The following is a 19,786-nucleotide window of genomic DNA, read 5'->3' on the forward strand; positions in this document are numbered from 1 at the left end:
ATAGTAGTTTCTTTAAAATGAAATGGCATTCATACTCTTTGCACTGGAATCACTATACTCACTGAAAATCCACTGTGTGGAGCAAAAGGGTAAAAGAGAGAGAAAACAAGATAAAACCAGGTGAATAACAAAGCAATGAGAAGAGAGAGATAGACAAAGACTGAGAGAGAGAGAGAGAGAGAGAGAGAGAGAGAGAGAGAGAGAGAGAGAGAGAGAGAGAGAGAGATGTGTACTCACAGCAGGCCCGGGTGGTCCAGGAGGCCCTTCATTCCCTTTCAAACCTGCTGAGCCCTGCAAAAAGACACCGAAAACTGCTAAATGTACAAACACACATACACGTGTTCCCGTGCAACGTGTTTGATGGTTGGAGGTGACACAGAAGATTTTCTATATATACATCACATAAAAGTAAACAGCTCACAGTTAAAGAGATAGTTTGCCAAATATGAAAATTCCCTCATCATTTGTCAACCTCATGTAGTCCGTACTGTTTTGGAACAACATTAGGATGAGTAAATAAAGACTGAATTTTCACTATCCCTTTATGAGAAAGCGTTGCAACATCGGCTGTTTTGAAAGTGTCATCACTGAGTTTGTAATGTTAACTTGTTATCCTCACCACAGGGCCTGGTAAACCTCTATCTCCGGGGAAACCTCTCAATCCTGGCGGTCCGTCTTTACCCGTGGGGCCGGCTGGTCCTGGATCTCCCTATGAACATACGGAACCAGACATCATGTAGATTGCTTGTTCATTATATATATATATATAAATGGACCAATGGATGCACGGATAGAGATGTATTTTGTGTTTATGTACCTTTATTGTGTGTAAATATTAAAGTGTGTGTGTGCCTGAAGTTGTTTGCACCTTTGCGCCCTCTTTGCCTGCTGGTCCGTTTACACCCTGATCACCGGGTGGTCCTGGGGGTCCAGGGTGACCTCGCTCTCCCATTGGTCCCGTCTCACCTGTTGGTCCCTGAATAGACAAAGAGATAGATTATGTGTTTATATATATACACCTTGTAACCATTAATTCAAATGTTAGCATTTTAAATCGATCAGAGAGCAAAACTATTCATTATTTATCAGCAGGATATTAAAACAATATATTGAGATAACTAATAAAGCAATATACTCCTGGCTAAGTCAGAGAGGCAAATAATTTTTTCTGTATAATCAAGTAAAGCACTTAAAGTCTGGAACACAGAATGAAAATGCTACAAGTACTTGAACAACATCAGTGCATATATAAATTATGCAACATAACGAATGATGATCAAGATGATCGCATTATGTGTATCTGTTTGCTTGGCAGAAGCATGTGTGCTCAAGCATCCATATGTTGTTTTTGTTGTTTTTTGTGGGGGGGGGGGTTAAACCTGTGCCCACCTCAACATTTGCATATAAAGTAGGATATCATGATAGCTCATGAATAATGCATGCCCCACCAAGCATCAATGTACAACCGCATAAACAAAAGCACAGAAGCACTGACAGCCCAACAAACGGCCCATATGTAGCCTAAAGGAACCATTATGATTCCCCAATGACAACCTCAGAACAACTTTAAGACAATCTAATGAGCAACTGATGGCTGGTGAATACCCCATGAATATGTATCATGTATTTTTGGCTTCAGCGGTTGGTACTGATACAGGAAAAACAGGTGTGTGTGTGTGTGTGTGTGTGTGTTTACTGTGCTGTGCATTACAACACAAATGCTTTCAAGGGGCTAGTGCCTCTAATGCCTCTACAGTATTAAATCCACAATATAGTGTAAAATCGTATTCAAAATACTTCAATATAGCAAAATTTAGAACCGCAGAGGCAACTAGACTTTAACATTTTCTAAAGTAATAGTTAGTGGTGCTTATCCATGCAAAACTTTCTACCATGTTGCCAGGGCGTTGCTAAATTGCAAGGAGGTTCAAAGTGGTTGCTTACTAGCCGAAGTAAAAAAACACACAAAAAAAAAAACATCCAAAAGTCTCTGTGATATCTTGGTCCTTGTGTGAATCTTAAAATTAAAAATCTGTGTTATAATTAGGACTGTCGGACTAAAAATAAATTTACGCAATTAATCGCAATGCCCCCGGACCGTAATAAGGAAGATTCCTGAGAAATGCCAGCTTGTAGTACCACCTGTTTACTCCAGAGGGCAGTAAGTGAAACTTCAGCTGTGTGAGCAACACGCAGTTTATACAGTGAAGAAAACAACCCACAACCACTGATCTATATATATATATATTTAACATAAATGAATCGTGATTAATTAATCGGGACACCATGTAATTAATTCTATTGAATCGATTGACATCCCTAGTTATAATTAACCCCAAAATCCTAATTAAAAATTCCATCTTTCATAAGAAAAATTTGACACTATTTTTATGACAGTCAAGCACATTTTCCTCCAAATTCTCATAACAGTAATGTGAGAAAAAAAGTCTCGTTACTGCAATACATTTTCAGTCATGACATTTTTATCTGTAATTCTATTAATAATAATAATAATAAAATATTAGGCAAATTAAGCCTTTTTCTCACAAAAGGTGCAGTAAATCGAAGTAATTACTTAATTCCATACTTGCAATAGCTGTAAGAGTGACTAAAGTAAATGACTAGGGGTGTTAATGAGTAATCAATGATCGATCATATCTTGATTATATGATCTCATCGGCCATTGATTAATCAATTTCAGCACAAATGCATTCAGCAATGATGTCAGCAGACAGAGATAAAACACTGTCTATACAGTCATCCGCAGCTATAGGGCACACTGCCGCTTGCATGTCACGTCCTGTCAGCAACAGAGAATAAAAAAACATAAACGCACATCCATCAGTTTGATTCTCTATAGACGAATATTTCATTTACTGCATAAACCGTAAAAGTGTGTTGAAGTACAACATGACAACAAGCATCAATACTCACCCTCATGCCACCCCAGATATGTATGACTTTCTTTCTTCTGCAGAACACAAATGAAGATTTTGAAGAATATTTCAGCTCTTCTGGTCCATACAATGCAAGTGAATGGGTGCCAACATTTTTAACCTCACAAGTCAGCATTAAAGTAATCCATAAGACTCCAGCGGTTTAATCCATGTCTTCAGAAGTGATATGATAGGTGTGGGAGAGAGACAGATCAATATTAAAGTCCTTTTTTACTATGAATTCTCCTCCCTGCTCAGTCAATCCCCACTTTAACGTTCACTTTCTTCTTCTTGTGTTTTCGGTGATTCACATTCTTCATGCATATCGCCACCTAGTGGGCAGGAATACGAATTTCTAGCAAAAAAAGGACTTCTATCATTCACATCTATCATATACCTTCTGAAAATATGGATTAAAACACTGGAGTCATATGGATTACTTTTATGATGGTTATGTGTGTTTTCTGGAGCGTCATTTGCATTGTATGGACCTACAGAGCTGAGATATTCTTTTAAAAATCATCATTTGTGTTCTGCAGAAGACAGAAAGTCATATACATCTGGGATGGTATGAGGGTGAGTAAATGATGAGAGAACTTTCATTTTTCATCTTGTATTTTTCGAGTTTCATGCTGCTTTAACGTAAACGATTGTCGATTACGAAGATTTCTTACAATCTGCAACACTACGACTTACGCTACATAACACGTTTTCATCACAAATGATGCAATGTTATTTAATAAACGAGTCATCAAGTTCATGCGTCAAATCTTAATATCTAGTTGTCCAATACGTTTCCATTCACACGGCACAGACTTGTGAAATGGTCGTGAGTCTTGAAGTTTTAAGGCCATCATTTCGGTTACAGAATGCGGTCAGTCTCGTTTATAACCAAACTGTGTGTGAATGTAACTGTATTTAGCACTTGAGAATAGGACTGACAACATGTAACACATGCCACTGTAAATTCTCACCTGAGGTCCGACAACACCTGGAGGTCCGGGAGGTCCAGTTTTGCCTTGGAAACCCTATGAGAAGAGAATAGTGAGTTTGTAACAGGTGTGAGAATGGAAACGTGTGTGTGTGTGAGGTAATATTAGATAACACTCACAGTGTCTCCTCTCTGTCCAGGGTGTCCGGGCAGTCCGTCCTTTCCGGCAGGTCCCTGAAAACCAGAGAGAGAAGGAATCGGGTAAAATTATAGGATGATTGATGGACATTGATAGGATAAAAGATTGATTCTAAAAAGTGAGTTCTGTATTGTTAATGGCACGTACAGGTGGACCCTTAGGGCCGGGGAATCCAGTTGGTCCCTGGGGTCCCATCAGACCCTGTAAGAAAACAAATAAATGGCTGTAAAATATCTCTCTTTGAGCAATATCCAATAATCAATGCTTCAGGAGGATTTAATTATGTTTTTATCCATACCCGTTCACCGGGTGGTCCTGGGGGGCCATCACTTCCTGAGTTGCCCTGTGGAGGTGGGGCGGGGAGGGGAAAAAGAGAAAGGAATGAGAGCATTTTAGGATTGCACAATGATTGTAATCTTCATATAAAGCATCTCTGTAAACATGATTAGTTATTGATAATGTATCAATTATGCTGATGACCCGGGGCAATGGCTGCCTTTAAAGATTGGTTTGACTGATAGAGGATAGGCCTATATCAGTAAAAATCTCTGTTGCATTTGCATTTGCTCCAACTGAGTGGTGTTAAAAGCATTGCTTTTTGAAATGCTATACAAGTACCATTAGCTGCTGTTGAAATGGACGGATGCACTTCAGTTTTCACAAATGACGACAGTGGTTTAAAATATCCTGAAATTGAAGCTTGAGACACTTTTCAGTTTTATAAGTGCATTAACGGAAGGTCTCCTAACTTTGATGTGGGCGCATTTTATATTTTTTGTGCCAAACCAGTTTTCCATGTACGTAAGGATTACTTTATGTGTGTTTATTCAAAATGTGATCATTTATTTGTTTATTATGGCAGGGAACCCTTCTCTTGTTTATTAAACGTAATAGTAAACAGTACATACTGCATACTTCCAACTATTTTAATTATTTCTTTTTTTTTTTAAATAGTATGTGAAATTGCCCAACATGTAGGTAATCTGGTTGTTCAATGCATAAAATAAAATAAAAATCACATACAGTGCACAGCATACTGCATACTGCAGAAATACTAAGAGTAGTATGCTAGTATGCAATGTTATACATAGCCTGTCTGTGTGTTTGGCTGTGTTTGAAATGGAAAATTAGCATAATGCATGCTGCATACTATTCACAATACAGAGTGAGAAACTGTATGCAGTGTGCCGCAATTAACGTTTCAAATAGTAGTATGTCAGATTGTTGTCCCATGACCTCATTACATACATGTTCAAATTAGTGTGTGGTGCCCAATTATCACCAGAAATAAAATACAAATTGTTATATTGTATTTTGGTCCAAATTTGTGCTAAACTCTCTTAACTATTATCAGTCCTATCAAGTAATGAGTGAAAAATAGATCCTGTGGGAAATGGAGTACACTATCGGGTATTCCATCCATACATAGCATTTGCATACTACCCACAGTATGCATACTGTACACTGCAGAAATAGTCAGAATAATATGGAAGTATGCAAATATGCTACATTTCCCAAAATAGCTCCCTAGAGAAAAAGCACAGGCTCACCTTTGGTCCTGCTTTTCCTGTGGGCCCCCTTGGCCCTCTTTCTCCACGGGGCCCCTACAGAATTAATTACAAGAAGAGAACAAGAATGAAAGTAGTGTAGATTAAGAAGTGCTGTATGTGGCACCTTTAACTGGATCTGAACAAGTGTAGAAACATTTTCTCCTCTTTGGTTTCTTACCGTCGGTCCTCTTTGTCCCCGAGGGCCGGACTTCCCTGATGTCCCCTGTGTGTGTGAGAAAATATATGACTTAAAATGGAAAATCAAGTATTTTATTTGCTCGTCCCTGTTGGCAGAGCTTTATAACGTTATTTCAATACAAAAATCTTAAAACTTTAGATACATTTTTGTTTATATTTTTATAACTTGTTGCTAAGCACTAATATAATGGTCCTAGAATGTTGCTAGCATGTGTTTTTCATGATGGTAGCATGTAGGTGTTATGTTTGTGTTAGCATGATGCTAGCACGTTTTAGCATGTTTTAGCACTTCGCTAGGAGATGCTAGCATGTGTTAGCATGATGCTAGCACGTTTTAGAATGTTTTAGCACTTGGCTAGGCGATGCTAGCATGTGTTAGCATGATGTTTGCACATTTTAGCATGTTTTAGCACTTGGCTAGGCGATGCTAGCATGTGTTAGCATGATGCTAGCACGTTTTTAGCATGTTTTAGCACTTCGACTAGGCGATGCTAGCATGTGTTAGCATGATGCTTGCACATTTTAGCATGTTTTAACACTTGGCTAGGCGATGCTAGCATGTGTTAGCATGATGCTAGCACGTTTTTAGCATGTTTTAGCACTTCGCTAGGTGATGCTAGCATGTGTTAGATGTGCTACGAGTGTACTAGGTGGTTGCTTAGTATTAAGTCAAAAGAGCCCAACCCAAAGTCTATGATATAACTTGGGTCCTTCACAGTCATATGTAATTTTTTCGCCAATTTTATCGTCCACCAGTAACAAATAGCACACCTCTCCACAATAAACTGCACAGTTTGAGGTATTACTCATCTCAAAGGTGTTCCTTCATGTAAAATGTGGGTTTGTGGGTTTAATCGGAGAGTTTTAAAATAATGTGTGAAAGTGAACAATTTAGGACAGAAATATTTTACTATTGCATAATAGAAAAGGATGGGATGGGATGGTGTAGGGTGTAATGGAATAGAATAGAATAGAATAGAATAAGATGGGATGGGGTAGGGTGTAATGGAATAGAATAGAATAGGATGGGATGGTGTAGGGTGTAATGGAATAGAATAGAATAGGATGGGATGGCGTAGGGTGTAATGGAATAGAATAGAATAGAATAAGATGGGATGGGGTAGGGTGTAATGGAATAGAATAGAATAGGATGGGATGGGGTAGGGTGTAATGGAATAGAATAGAATAGAATAGGATGGGATGGCGTAGGGTGTAATGGAATAGAATAGAATAGAATAGAATAGAATAGAATAGGATGGGATGGGGTAGGGTGTAATGGAATAGAATAGAATAGGATGGGATGGCGTAGGGTGTAATGGAATAGAATAGAATAGGATCGGATGGGGTAGGGTGTAATGGAATGGAATAGAATAGAATAGAATAGAATAGGATGGGATGGCGTAGGGTGTAATGGAATAGAATAGAATAGGATGGGATGGGGTAGGGTGTAATGGAATAGAATAGAATAGAATAGGATGGGATGGCGTAGGGTGTAATGGAATAGAATAGAATAGAATAGGATGGGATGGCGTAGGGTGTAATGGAATAGAATAGAATAGGATGGGATGGGGTAGGGTGTAATGGAATAGAATAGAATAGGATGGGATGGGGTAGGGTGTAATGGAATAGAATAGGATGGGGTAGGGTGTAATGGAATAGAATAGAATAGGATGGGATGGCGTAGGGTGTAATGGAATGGAATAGAATAGAATAGAATAGGATGGGATGGTGTAGGGTGTAATAGAATAGAATAGAATAGAATAGAATAGAATAGAATAGGATGGGATGGCGTAGGGTGTAATGGAATAGAATAGAATAGAATAGAATAGGATGGGATGGTGTAGGGTGTAATGGAATAGAATAGAATAGAATAGGATGGGATGGTGTAGGGTGTAATGGAATAGAATAGAATAGAATAGAATAGGATGGGATGGGGTAGGGTGTAATGGAATGGAATAGAATAGAATAGAATAGGATGGGATGGTGTAGGGTGTAATGGAATAGAATAGAATAGGATGGGATGGGATGGCGTAGGGTGTAATGGAATGGAATAGAATAGAATAGGATGGGATGGTGTAGGGTGTAATGGAATGGAATAGAATAGAATAGAATAGAATAGGATGGGATGGCGTAGGGTGTAATGGAATGGAATGGAATGGAATAGAATAGAATAGGATGGGATGGGGTAGGGTGTAATGGAATGGAATAGAATAGAATAGGATGGGATGGGGTAGGGTGTAATGGAATGGAATGGAATGGAATAGAATAGAATAGAATAGGATGGGATGGCGTAGGGTGTAATGGAATGGAATGGAATGGAATAGAATAGAATAGAATAGGATGGGATGGCGTAGGGTGTAATGGAATGGAATAGAATAGAATAGGATGGGATGGCGTAGGGTGTAATGGAATGGAATGGAATAGAATAGGATGGGATGGCGTAGGGTGTAATGGAATGGAATGGAATGGAATGGAATAGAATGGAATAGAATAGGATGGGATGGGGTAGGGTGTAATGGAATAGAATAGAATAGAATAGGATGGGATGGCGTAGGGTGTAATGGAATGGAATAGAATAGGATGGGATGACGTAGGGTGTAATGGAATGGAATAGAATGGAATAGAATAGAATAGAATAGAATAGAATAGGATGGGATGGCGTAGGGTGTAATGGAATGGAATGGAATAGAATAGAATAGGATGGGATGGGGTAGGGTGTAATGGAATGGAATAGAATAGAATAGGATGGGATGCGTAGGGTGTAATGGAATGGAATGGAATAGAATAGAATGGGATGGCGTAGGGTGTAATGGAATGGAATGGAATGGAATGGAATAGAATAGAATAGGATGGGATGGCGTAGGGTATAATGGAATGGAATAGAATAGAATAGAATAGGATGGGATGGTGTAGGGTGTAATGGAATAGAATAGAATAGAATAGAATAGAATAGAATAGGATGGGATGGCGTAGGGTGTAATGGAATAGAATAGAATAGAATAGAATAGGATGGGATGGTGTAGGGTGTAATGGAATAGAATAGAATAGAATAGGATGGGATGGGGTAGGGTGTAATGGAATGGAATAGAATAGAATAGAATAGGATGGGATGGTGTAGGGTGTAATGGAATAGAATAGAATAGGATGGGATGGGATGGCGTAGGGTGTAATGGAATGGAATAGAATAGAATAGAATAGAATAGGATGGGATGGCGTAGGGTGTAATGGAATGGAATAGAATAGAATAGAATAGGATGGGATGGCGTAGGGTGTAATGGAATGGAATGGAATGGAATAGAATAGAATATAATAGGATGGGATGGGGTAGGGTAGGGTGTAATGAATGGAATAGAATAGAATAGGATGGGGTAGGGTGTAATGGAATGGAATAGAATAGAATAGGATGGGATGGCATAGGGTGTAATGGAACGGAATGGAATGGAATGGAATAGAATAGAATAGGATGGGATGGCGTAGGGTGTAATGGAATGGAATGGAATAGAATAGAATAGAATAGGATGGGATGGCGTAGGGTGTAATGGAATGGAATGGAATAGAATAGAATAGGATGGGATGGCGTAGGGTGTAATGGAATGGAATAGAATATAATAGAATAGGATGGGATGGGGTAGGGTGTAATGGAATAGAATAGAATAGAATAGAATGGGATGGCGTAGGGTGTAATGGAATGGAATAGAATAGAATAGGATGGGATGGCGTAGGGTGTAATGGAATGGAATGGAATAGAATAGAATAGAATAGAATAGGATGGGAATGGGGTAGGGTGTAATGGAATGGAATAGAATAGAATAGGATGGGGTAGGGTGTAATGGAATGGAATGGAATAGAATAGAATAGGATGGGATGCGTAGGGTGTAATGGAATGGAATAGAATAGAATAGAATAGAATAGAATAGAATAGAATAGAATAGGATGGGATGGCGTAGGGTGTAATGGAATGGAATGGAATAGAATATAATAGAATAGAATAGGATGGGATGGGGTAGGGTGTAATGGAATAGAATATAATAGAATAGAATAGGATGGGATGGCGTAGGGTGTAATGGAATGGAATAGAATAGGATGGGATGGGGTAGGGTGTAATGGAATGGAATGGAATAGAATAGAACAGAATAGAATAGGATGGGATGACGTAGGGTGTAATGGAATGGAATGGAATAGAATAGAACAGAATAGAATAGGATGGGATGGCGTAGGGTGTAATGGAATGGAATGGAATAGAATAGAATAGGATGGGATGGCGTAGGGTGTAATGGAATGGAATAGAATAGAATAGAATAGGATGGGATGGCGTAGGGTGTAATGGAATGGAATGGAATAGAATAGAATAGGATGGGATGGCGTAGGGTGTAATGGAATGGAATGGAATAGAATAGAATAGGATGGGATGACGTAGGGTGTAATGGAATGGAATGGAATAGAATAGAATAGGATGGGATGGCGTAGGGTGTATTGGAATAGAATAGAATAGAATAGAATAGAATAGAATAGAATAGAATAGGATGGGATGGGGTAGGGTGTAATGGAATAGAATAGAATAGAATAGAATAGGATGGGATGGGGTAGGGTGTAATGGAATGGAATAGCTATTCAGGTTGACTGGGTTCCAAACACAACAATGTATATGTAAAATGGACCAAGAATAAAGTTGACCAAAAAGAGACGCAATTGAAATATTTGGAAATATTTGGATTTGGAAATCATATTGTATATCCCTATTTTATTATATGACTCCAAGTGAAATATTAATACTGTACATTACTTCTAAAGGTGTATGAAGCATCTATAGAAGTATGCCAATTAATTGTCATAATCATGAAAGCCCCAACAGACAATTAATTGCGAGTTCAGGTCTTTCATTATTATGACAATTGTTTTGTTATTTGATGTATTAAACGTCAGTCAAACATCATAATCGTGATCTAGTTAGGGGGTTTGTTCAAATCACAAACCATAAGTATGAGTACACAATAGTAATAGTGATTTTTTTGCCTTAGCATGCATGATTTATCAATTATATTTATAATATTATTGTTAATACATTTAATAATAACATTATTTAAATTTAGAACATAAAACTTTAGCACAGAAAACGAATTATCTGTAGATTAGATGAGCACTATTCACCTCATGAATAATTAATGGAGAGAGCTATGGTGGAACAAAAAGTTTAGCATAAACAAATGATCCCTGTGAGCGCGCGTGTGTGTGTGTGTGTGTGTGTGTGTGTGTGATGCCCTGATATAATAAGAGGCTTTTGGCTTAAAATGTGTTTATGGGAGAGTGCATTGTCTGTCTAATGGCAGGCGGCCGCTGCTCTCAGCTTAAATGTAATGATGTATAGCCAATAAAGCATTTGTGCAGAGAGCTGTGAGTTTACTGAGAACATTTCCAAGCTTTTCTTGGCCATAATGGCTCTGATAGCAGGCGTGAACACACGCTCAGAGAGCTGTTAAGTTTCGAGAACATAAAGTTTAAAGGGACAGTTTACCCAAAAATGAGAAGAAAAAAAATAATAATAAATAAAATAAAAAATCAGAATTTTCTCACACTCATGTTGCTCCAAACCCACTTGCGTATATTAAAATATTGATGTGTTGCACCTCATTAGAATGTGTATGAGTGTGCATTATATTTTAAGAGCTATGGTGGAGGGGAAGATTTTCAGTGAATAACAACTTGAGTTTCAGTCTGTTCATCAATCAAAACTATCATATGACTTCAGAAGTCTTGGAATAAAGTGTGAAAATCACTTCAAGGACTTTACTAGTGCTTTTTTTTTGTCATTTTTAGAGACTGAAAGCCCCAGTCTCCATTCACTTTATTGTATGGAAACATTCTAAGATCTCCTTTAGCGTATCATATGGATTTGGAAATACCGAAGGGTGATTATCTATCAAAATATTTAGGTTAACTATCTGTTTTATTCTTCCGAACTGCTTAACTACATTACATTGTATATCTAGATATCACCTGACTGAATAGTGACAGACTAATTGGCACAATGCTAACTTGATTTTATTGCCAACTTTATCACATAAATCAAATTTCATGTATTAGAATTGCTTATATAACATATAATAAATGACATGTATTAGAATTGCTTTATATTTGATATCATGGCATGTTATATGATCATGTTTCTTTCTCAAAGGAAAGACAACTGGTGGGAAAATATATATTCTGATCATAGGAAAATCAAGGAAAGATGGGGAAAGAGAAAGAGAAAAACTCAATACCGCATGGATTTCTTTCTCTCTCTTTTTACGTACCCTTGTGCCTTTCTCTCCACTGGCTCCTTGGAATCCCTGGAATCCTTGAGAGCCCTACATAGGGACCGAGAGAGCGTGAATGAGTGATTAATTCACAGGTCCATCAAAGCGAGAAGGAGCAGAGAAGAAAAGTGCTGCAACAGCAGAGCATGCTGGGTCAAGGTCAAATGGAAAGCTGACACCAGACGGCATTATGGGTAAATCCACTTAGCTTTGATCAAGAAGTTCAAACATGTCTGCCTTCCAACATCTGCTCTAATGCATGCAGACACACACACGGCCTTGTCCTAATATCAATAAACGCACACACTCAAATACCGAGGCTTTGGATGGTTAATCACATGCAGATCGGGCTTTTTACCTTGGGGCCTTGTCTTCCTGGGTAACCTGGCAACCCGGGCACACCAAGCTTACCCTAAAATAAAAGTACACAAACAGAAACATGACTCATTAGTTTTGTCACGATCACAGCAAAACATAATCAATGATATTGAATGATTGGCATTTTCACATACTACAGTATTTGAATAGTACTAAAAGGTGGCTAATTATTATACCATGGTATTTGGATACTTCTCAGCTAATGTGTGTGTGTGTGTGTGTGTGTGTGTGTGTGTGTGTGTGTGTGTGTGTGTGTAGAGAGAGAGAGAGAGAGAGAGTTGATCTCATAGAACACTCAGATAAAATGAAGAGTGAAAGTCGATTGTACTGAAATTCAAGCATAACAAAATAAACATCTAAACATCACTGCTGTCACTCTAGAATGAAGATAGATTAAGCTTTCTAACTATTTAAGGTAAGTTACTTTCACCTCTCTCTCTCTCTGACACACACACAGAGAGAGAGAGAATATTCTCTTTAAAATCTCACCTTCTCTCCTGACGGCCCAAGTGGTCCAGCGTCTCCAGAGAGACCGGATCGTCCTTTAGGTCCCTCGGGTCCGTCCTCACCTCTGGGGCCAGCAGGACCAAGTTCTCCCTGAACACACACACACACACACACACACACACACACACACACACACAAGAACAAGCCATTGTTAACATGTCACAACCATTACCACATTAAAACACTTTTATCCGGGTTAATTACAAGTAATGCTCAATCAACAGCATTTGTGGCATAATGCTGATTACCACAAAAAATAGTTTTGACTCGTCTTTCCTTTTCTTTAAAAAAAACAAAAATTGAAGTTCCAGTGATGCACTTACAATGGAAGTGAATGGGGAAAATTTTTGGAGGGTTTAAAAGGCAGAAATATGAAGCTTAACATTTTATAAAAGCACTTACATTAATTCTTCTGTTAAAACTTGTGTATTATTTGAGCTGCGAAGCTGCTTAAATCATCACTTTTACAGTCGTTTAGGGTTTTACTGTTTATGGCGTTATGTTGTCATGGCAACAAAGTTGTAAAATTGGAGTAAAGAGTTAAAAAAATAACTTTACATGGTACATAGGCCAATCAGGGAAGGACTTAGCACAAGGCAAATGTAGGCAACTGCCTAGGGCCCCAGAAGCCAAGGGGCCCCTATAAATACAAATAATATGCTTTTTTATGATTATTAATGCCGCTGTTATATTCAGCACCATCATTGCAATCAACCCCCTCCCCCCTCAGATCAGGCTGTAATGGAATATTCCAAGGATTTATGCATCTACATAAGTTATATCTGTAACGGGAGCCAGCTGGTAGATAGCTGTGCAGTGCGTAAACCTCACTCTGTAGCCTATAGCCTCCTTGTAAGAGCACCCGCCTCCCACGCTGGAGATGCTGGTTTGAGTCCCGTTCGGAGCAGGGCGATTAGGACCGGTTACATACCTATATAAGATATCTCTGTTGCAAGTTACAAGCTAAGCTACATTGTTGCTAGTTCAGATCGGATTGAAATTAAACAGAATCAAGAGTTCCTAATGTAACACTGTCTTTCCAAACGGATCAGATTGATGCACAGTCAGCACCACCTCCTGCCGCTGCTTCCATGAGCACAGCACTCACTAAAGTCACCAATACACAGTTTTGATGATGATTATGATCTGGGACTTTTTCTCAGACTGTTGACTCATTTCCGCCTTCCGGAAAAGCACATTAAGAAAGAGGGAAAAAAGGTATTGTAGTGGGATGTATTGTAGTTCATATTAGCCAGATTTGTTTAGTTTTTTGTGTAATTTGCTGTCATTATATATTTAAATATGCGATTATTTGCTATTAATGCGATGAATTATTCTGCATATCATGTAAATCTTTGGATTAAAATGTTTCATTGATTGACAGTCCTAGTTATAACTAATCATGGCTGTGGTCTGGATGTGATGTTCTTTATTTATTTCTTTATTTTCATTAATGAACCAATTTAAAATATAATTTGCATAGGTTGCTTTGGTTCTTCAGGAGAAAAAAAGGTTCTACCATTGTATAAATTAGGTTTAAGGGTCAGAGAGAGGGTGGAAAATTGTCTTGTAAAATTAATTTGACTACCATTATAAGGGGGCAATAATGGGCTTGTTTAGGACAATGGGGATATGCTTGCTCATTATCCAGAATTACATAGTGACTCTAAAAAAAAACTAAAAACAGATGACGGCCAATCAGATCAGACCCTGTAATATTATACCCCATAAGACAAACTCTTTTGACTGCTGGTATCCTAAATTACTTGGACACATACTATCAGGCTTCGTGACTTCAGAGTTTTGCCCACAGACAATCTGTGTTGTGCGATAATAACGTGTGTGGTAGCAAACTCCACTATCTCGACGTACTGGGATTTATTTGTTTTTTTCAAAGATGCTCTGAGAAATTAAATCACACATCGATTTAAGTGATAAAGAGACAAGACGAAAATAAAATCTCATAATTCCCTTTGATATAAACCCAAACGCAAAAAACCTCTTCACCTGAAAATAACCGTGACACCATAAACAAGCAGAACACATCTTACCCGGTCCCCTTTGATGCCCATATCTCCCTTAAATCCAGGAAATCCATCTTCTCCCTGAGAGAAAAAGAGAAACTGAGATGAATATTTGACACTGAGACACTAAGAAACATTATTTTGCCTATAATACCCCTTTTTTACCAAAACTGAGGGACCGATCTCCATGGCAACTGCCATTTCTGCTATTTTTGGGGGCCTAATCTTATTTTGCAGCTGCATTTTGGCAGAATAAAACTTTTTAATGACCAAAGCTCAAGGGTTACAAAAATGCATATTTGTGATATTTTACGGTTTCCATATTGAGACCCAGAAATGAAACATGAATGGCACAGGAAGAGTGTATTAGACACTCACACAGATACACACACATAATCAACTTGCATCCAAACAGACACTCATAGTCACGCAAACACCAAAAACACACACTCTAAAATGACCTTTTCACCCATGTTTCCTTTAAGCCCACGGACTCCATCAGAACCCTGCGGATAAAGCGAAAATTGAAACAGTGAGTGAAATAAAATAAAAAAACATAGTGAGCTGCCGTGCTGTCTACATAGGCAACTGCCTTCTAAAGGGCCGTTCTTGGATGTGTTCTTGTGTTAAAAAAAAAGCTAGATGCAGTGCAATGCATATAACAGAATACAGGTGTCAGGAAACATGCATTTAAATGTTCATCTGAAGGATGTGGCGCGCCTGAGTGCGACACTGAAAAAACTGCGAGACATGTCGTAACGGTCAAAAACGTCCGTCTATTGCATGTTTACATAGAAAAACTGAAAAAAAAAATGCATATGCAGCATCTCACAAATTAAACCTCTCAAAAAAATAAAATAAACACAAAATTAAAAAAAATATTCAATATGAATTTGGCAAGACACTAAAAATGTGTAGTACACACAAATATTGAGTAAAATAGTACATTTGTCAGCTTGATCTCATGAAATTCACGTGAGCATTGCAACGTTTTTGCGAAACTGAAATGACATGCTTCATTACACGTTCGGCTGCAGTTTCTAAGTGAAATGTCCAGCGGGGGGCGCCAAAACCGAGTGAAATGAGGTCGTAATCAGACGAGGTTTTTTAGATGAATTTTAGATGGAGGTTTTAATGAGTAAAATGTACCTCCCTAACCTAAAACTTTACTCTAAACCTAAACAATAAATAGACAAAATAAATGAGAGTTTAACAAAACAGACACCCTTACCCTAAGCCAACACCTAAACCTAACCGATAGTGTTTTAAAATGGCACTTTCACTTTTGTGCATCTTTGGCTGGACTCGAACCGAGGTCCAACACTCTATCGGGTGCGCTACCAAGCAAGTTAATCATATTGGAACAAGTGTGTAAAGGTAAGTGGGTCTGTAATACAAATGTTAAAATGTATCATTTTTTCAAATCATGCGTTAAAGTAAAAGTGTTTTGATATCACAACATTGTGGGGGGTGTTTATGAAGTCATAATCAGCAATTGCACTTGTGATTTGTGTGACAATGAATCAAACGCACAGTTGTTGTAGCGCCTCTAGTGTTCATTTCAACAAGAAACTGCAGCGAAACGTAATAAGCGGCACGTAAGAGTCAGTTTGCCAAAAAATATACAGAGTAACGTTCATTCTATGAGACCAGGTTGCAATTTGTAATTAGATTGAACTATTTTAATAACACATGTTTGTAATCAACATTTTTCTCAATTCGTCTGCCATCTTGGATTTCAATAGCAAGTCACATGTCACCTTAAAGGGATAGTTCACACAAAAAGGAAAATACTCTCATCATTTACTCACCCTCAAGTCGTTCCAACCCCATGTGATATTATTTCTCCTTTTGTGTTCCACAAAAGGAGAAAACATCATACAGGTTTGTAACAACATAAGTGTGAGTAAATAGTGACAGAATTTTAAGTGGAATTTTGAGTGAACTATCCCTTTAAAATAACTTTACACAAATAATCGCAAACCAATGAAAAAATCACTATGAGTGCAACAATGTCACACCTACCTTTACACCTCTAGGCCCAGGATATCCGATCGGCCCTTGAGCACCCGAGGGCCCCTGTAAAATACAATGACACTTTGCTATTAAGGGTTTTTTGAGTATCTGAGGCTACATTTATTCAAGATAATCATTACACAAAGAACTTAATGAGATATATTGAGGGATGAAGATGTACCAAATTCCCTTTCTCTCCTGCTGGCCCTTCTTTTCCAGGGTGACCCTATATGACAAAGAAAGAAAAATGGACAGTTATGCTACAATAGATAAAAGTGAATATGAAGATAATTAATCTTGATTTAATTATGTCAATATTTTTACTGGCAATCAAGACAAAAACACAGAGTAAGAAAATGATTCTTTGCAGATTGTGTGTCTGAAGAAGGAAATCACAAAAATCGCCCATCAGGACACTTTAATTATAAATACAATTAACATGACATTTCTCTGATACACAAGGAATAGAGCTTGTGATTTACAGCAATAGATCTTGTGTGTGTGTGTGTGTGTGTGTGTGTGTGTCTATTTCCCTGAACTCACCGGCGGTCCGTCGGCTCCTGGCATTCCCGGTAAGCCTGGCTTTCCAGTGGGACCCTAAGGAGAGGAAAGCCAGCATGAGAAGCACTCACAACCCATTAAAACACAGAGCACACACTTCCTCTTTCAACACACATTCACAGATTGAATTAACTATTAGAACAATCAATGGGTTTTAGTGGCCCACAATAGACAGGCATCCATGTGGCTGTGCTTAGTCATTTTAATAAACGTTTCCACAGTTGTTTTTCCATAGATAGAAAACATATAATAGCCCATAAAGCTCCAAAACGGACAAAAAAATTTGGGCTAAGTTTGAAGATGTGAGTGAGAATTGAGAGGGCAAGATTTTTCAATGAATAACGGTCTGTTCCTCACACAAAGCTATCGTGTGACTTCAGAAGACTTGGCATATAGTGTGCCAGTAGTAATCAGAGGTTGAACGATGGTGGATTTTGCCGATACCGATAACTACTTTTATGGTCATTTATAAATGAGGCAAGTCAATCATACTGGTTTGGAACCATAGGAGGGCTAATAAATGATGACAGAATATTTCTATTCCTTCAATCCATTCATTAAGCCAAAGATCATCCATAATCTCTTTGATCTCACCTTCTCTCCTGGAGATCCAATCGCTCCCTGAGGACCTGGAAGTCCCTGTAGAAGGAGGACAGAAATACAGTATTTTGACCGGCTAATTCAGTAACTGAGGGGCGGGATATACAGTGTCAAAGTGGGCGTGTCTTGATGTTTACCTGTGCTCCGGGGTTGCCTTGTTGTCCAGGAGGACCTGGCTCACCTTGTGGCCCCTGATAGATGAATAATAAAACAATAAAATAATACAAGTGTGAGTGTACATTAAATGTGTTTGTGTGTGCAAGAATGTGTGTGTAAGTCTGAAACGTACAATGTTTCCTTTAGGTCCTGGATGTCCGTCCATTCCAGTTACACCCTAAAAATAAGCAATACATGATTTTTTTTTTTTTTATTAATACGATATATACATATGCTTAGATTGAAACTAATTAACGGATTAACACAAAAATACTATTTTTACTCACAGGAGGTCCCGGGGCCCCCTGAGGACCTTTGGGGCCTAGCAAACCACGAGGACCCTTAAAAGATAAAGAGTTGTGTTTTATATTTTCTCACATGCATTTAGCACATTAAAAAGGGTGTTAACACTGCCTTAAAGATGTAGTTACAGTTGTATTGCACTTTATACTGACACCTAGTGGCGTACATGCAGCATGACGCAAAAGCATTGTTAAGAGAACCTCATAGAGAGACCATACTGTCATGCATGATTATTTATTCTGCTATCAAACATCTCTGATAATACTTTTTAATGGGGTTAATGAGATAAATTGAGAAGAATTTGGCTAAAGGGCACTACAAAGGGGACCAACCTTATCTAGAATAAAACTGCAGTCTTCATCTCATGTGAATGGACATGCTTCTAAAACTATGTCAAACTTGCTTCTTTAAGTGTAAAACATTCCCAATGTGGAAAGTGCATCTCTACCTATCTTATCTGACATAACCGAGTGTGTATATGTGTGTTTAAGTGTGCAGGTGGGCAAGAGTGGCTATAGTTGCTCCTAATCTGAATGGTGAATATGAAGCTCCCCCTGCTGGACAAAGAGTAGAACTGCAATATTGTAACTAGTGGCTAATTGACACAATGTTCACATCCTTTTAAAGTGTCTCCTAGCTCAGTTTCAGCATCTCTACACACATGTTCTGTCTCTCACTGTTTCTCTCACTTAGCATCCCATTAATACTTATGATTACAACAGAAATATGCTTCAAATAACCTCAAAGTGACATGGATTTGTGGTTAGAATAAACATTGATTTTTATGTATTTTCAGAACACTGCGTAACTCTTTGAATGGTGGCAGTAGGAAAACATGAGAGATTACTGGGATACTGGAGGAGAGATTAACTCACAGATTCTCCGGGCAGACCCCTGGGTCCGACCTCACCATCATCGCCCTGGGATGCAGGAAATGACATGTCATTACGATCCATTTTGATATATCATTATGACCCAATTTTATATATAATAATGACATTGATGGTAAATGAAAGAGTAACAGATAAAAATATGGAAAGAAACTAGGGCTCATACTCTCTCTCCATCCTCTCCAGATGGCCCGGGTGGACCCTGAGGGCCCGTCTCGCCCTAAACAACCACAAAGACATT

At 38.3% G+C, this 19,786-nt stretch overlaps 1 protein-coding gene across 2 annotated transcripts in view; it reads right to left on the bottom strand.

Moving 5' to 3' along the window:
• LOC127629047 (collagen alpha-1(XI) chain-like) overlaps window positions 1-19,786 on the bottom strand; it is a 125,739-nt gene that overhangs the window by 26,569 nt on the left and 79,384 nt on the right. For both annotated transcript variants that reach the window (XM_052106063.1, XM_052106062.1), the window contains exons 19-41: window positions 19,712-19,765; window positions 19,531-19,575; window positions 18,640-18,693; window positions 18,486-18,530; window positions 18,334-18,387; window positions 18,191-18,235; window positions 17,579-17,632; window positions 17,217-17,261; window positions 17,045-17,098; window positions 15,481-15,525; window positions 15,047-15,100; window positions 12,978-13,085; window positions 12,469-12,522; window positions 12,108-12,161; window positions 5,795-5,839; window positions 5,617-5,670; window positions 4,365-4,409; window positions 4,214-4,267; window positions 4,048-4,101; window positions 3,911-3,964; window positions 869-976; window positions 620-709; window positions 238-291 (exon numbers count right to left, since the gene is read on the bottom strand). In XM_052106063.1, coding sequence (XP_051962023.1) covers window positions 238-291; window positions 620-709; window positions 869-976; window positions 3,911-3,964; window positions 4,048-4,101; window positions 4,214-4,267; window positions 4,365-4,409; window positions 5,617-5,670; window positions 5,795-5,839; window positions 12,108-12,161; window positions 12,469-12,522; window positions 12,978-13,085; window positions 15,047-15,100; window positions 15,481-15,525; window positions 17,045-17,098; window positions 17,217-17,261; window positions 17,579-17,632; window positions 18,191-18,235; window positions 18,334-18,387; window positions 18,486-18,530; window positions 18,640-18,693; window positions 19,531-19,575; window positions 19,712-19,765 — 1,323 coding nt within the window. The remainder of the gene's footprint in view (window positions 1-237; window positions 292-619; window positions 710-868; window positions 977-3,910; window positions 3,965-4,047; window positions 4,102-4,213; window positions 4,268-4,364; window positions 4,410-5,616; window positions 5,671-5,794; window positions 5,840-12,107; window positions 12,162-12,468; window positions 12,523-12,977; window positions 13,086-15,046; window positions 15,101-15,480; window positions 15,526-17,044; window positions 17,099-17,216; window positions 17,262-17,578; window positions 17,633-18,190; window positions 18,236-18,333; window positions 18,388-18,485; window positions 18,531-18,639; window positions 18,694-19,530; window positions 19,576-19,711; window positions 19,766-19,786) is intronic.

Source organism: Xyrauchen texanus, chromosome 35 (assembly GCF_025860055.1).
Source record: "Xyrauchen texanus isolate HMW12.3.18 chromosome 35, RBS_HiC_50CHRs, whole genome shotgun sequence".
In the NCBI taxonomy this organism is placed as follows: domain Eukaryota; kingdom Metazoa; phylum Chordata; class Actinopteri; order Cypriniformes; family Catostomidae; genus Xyrauchen; species Xyrauchen texanus.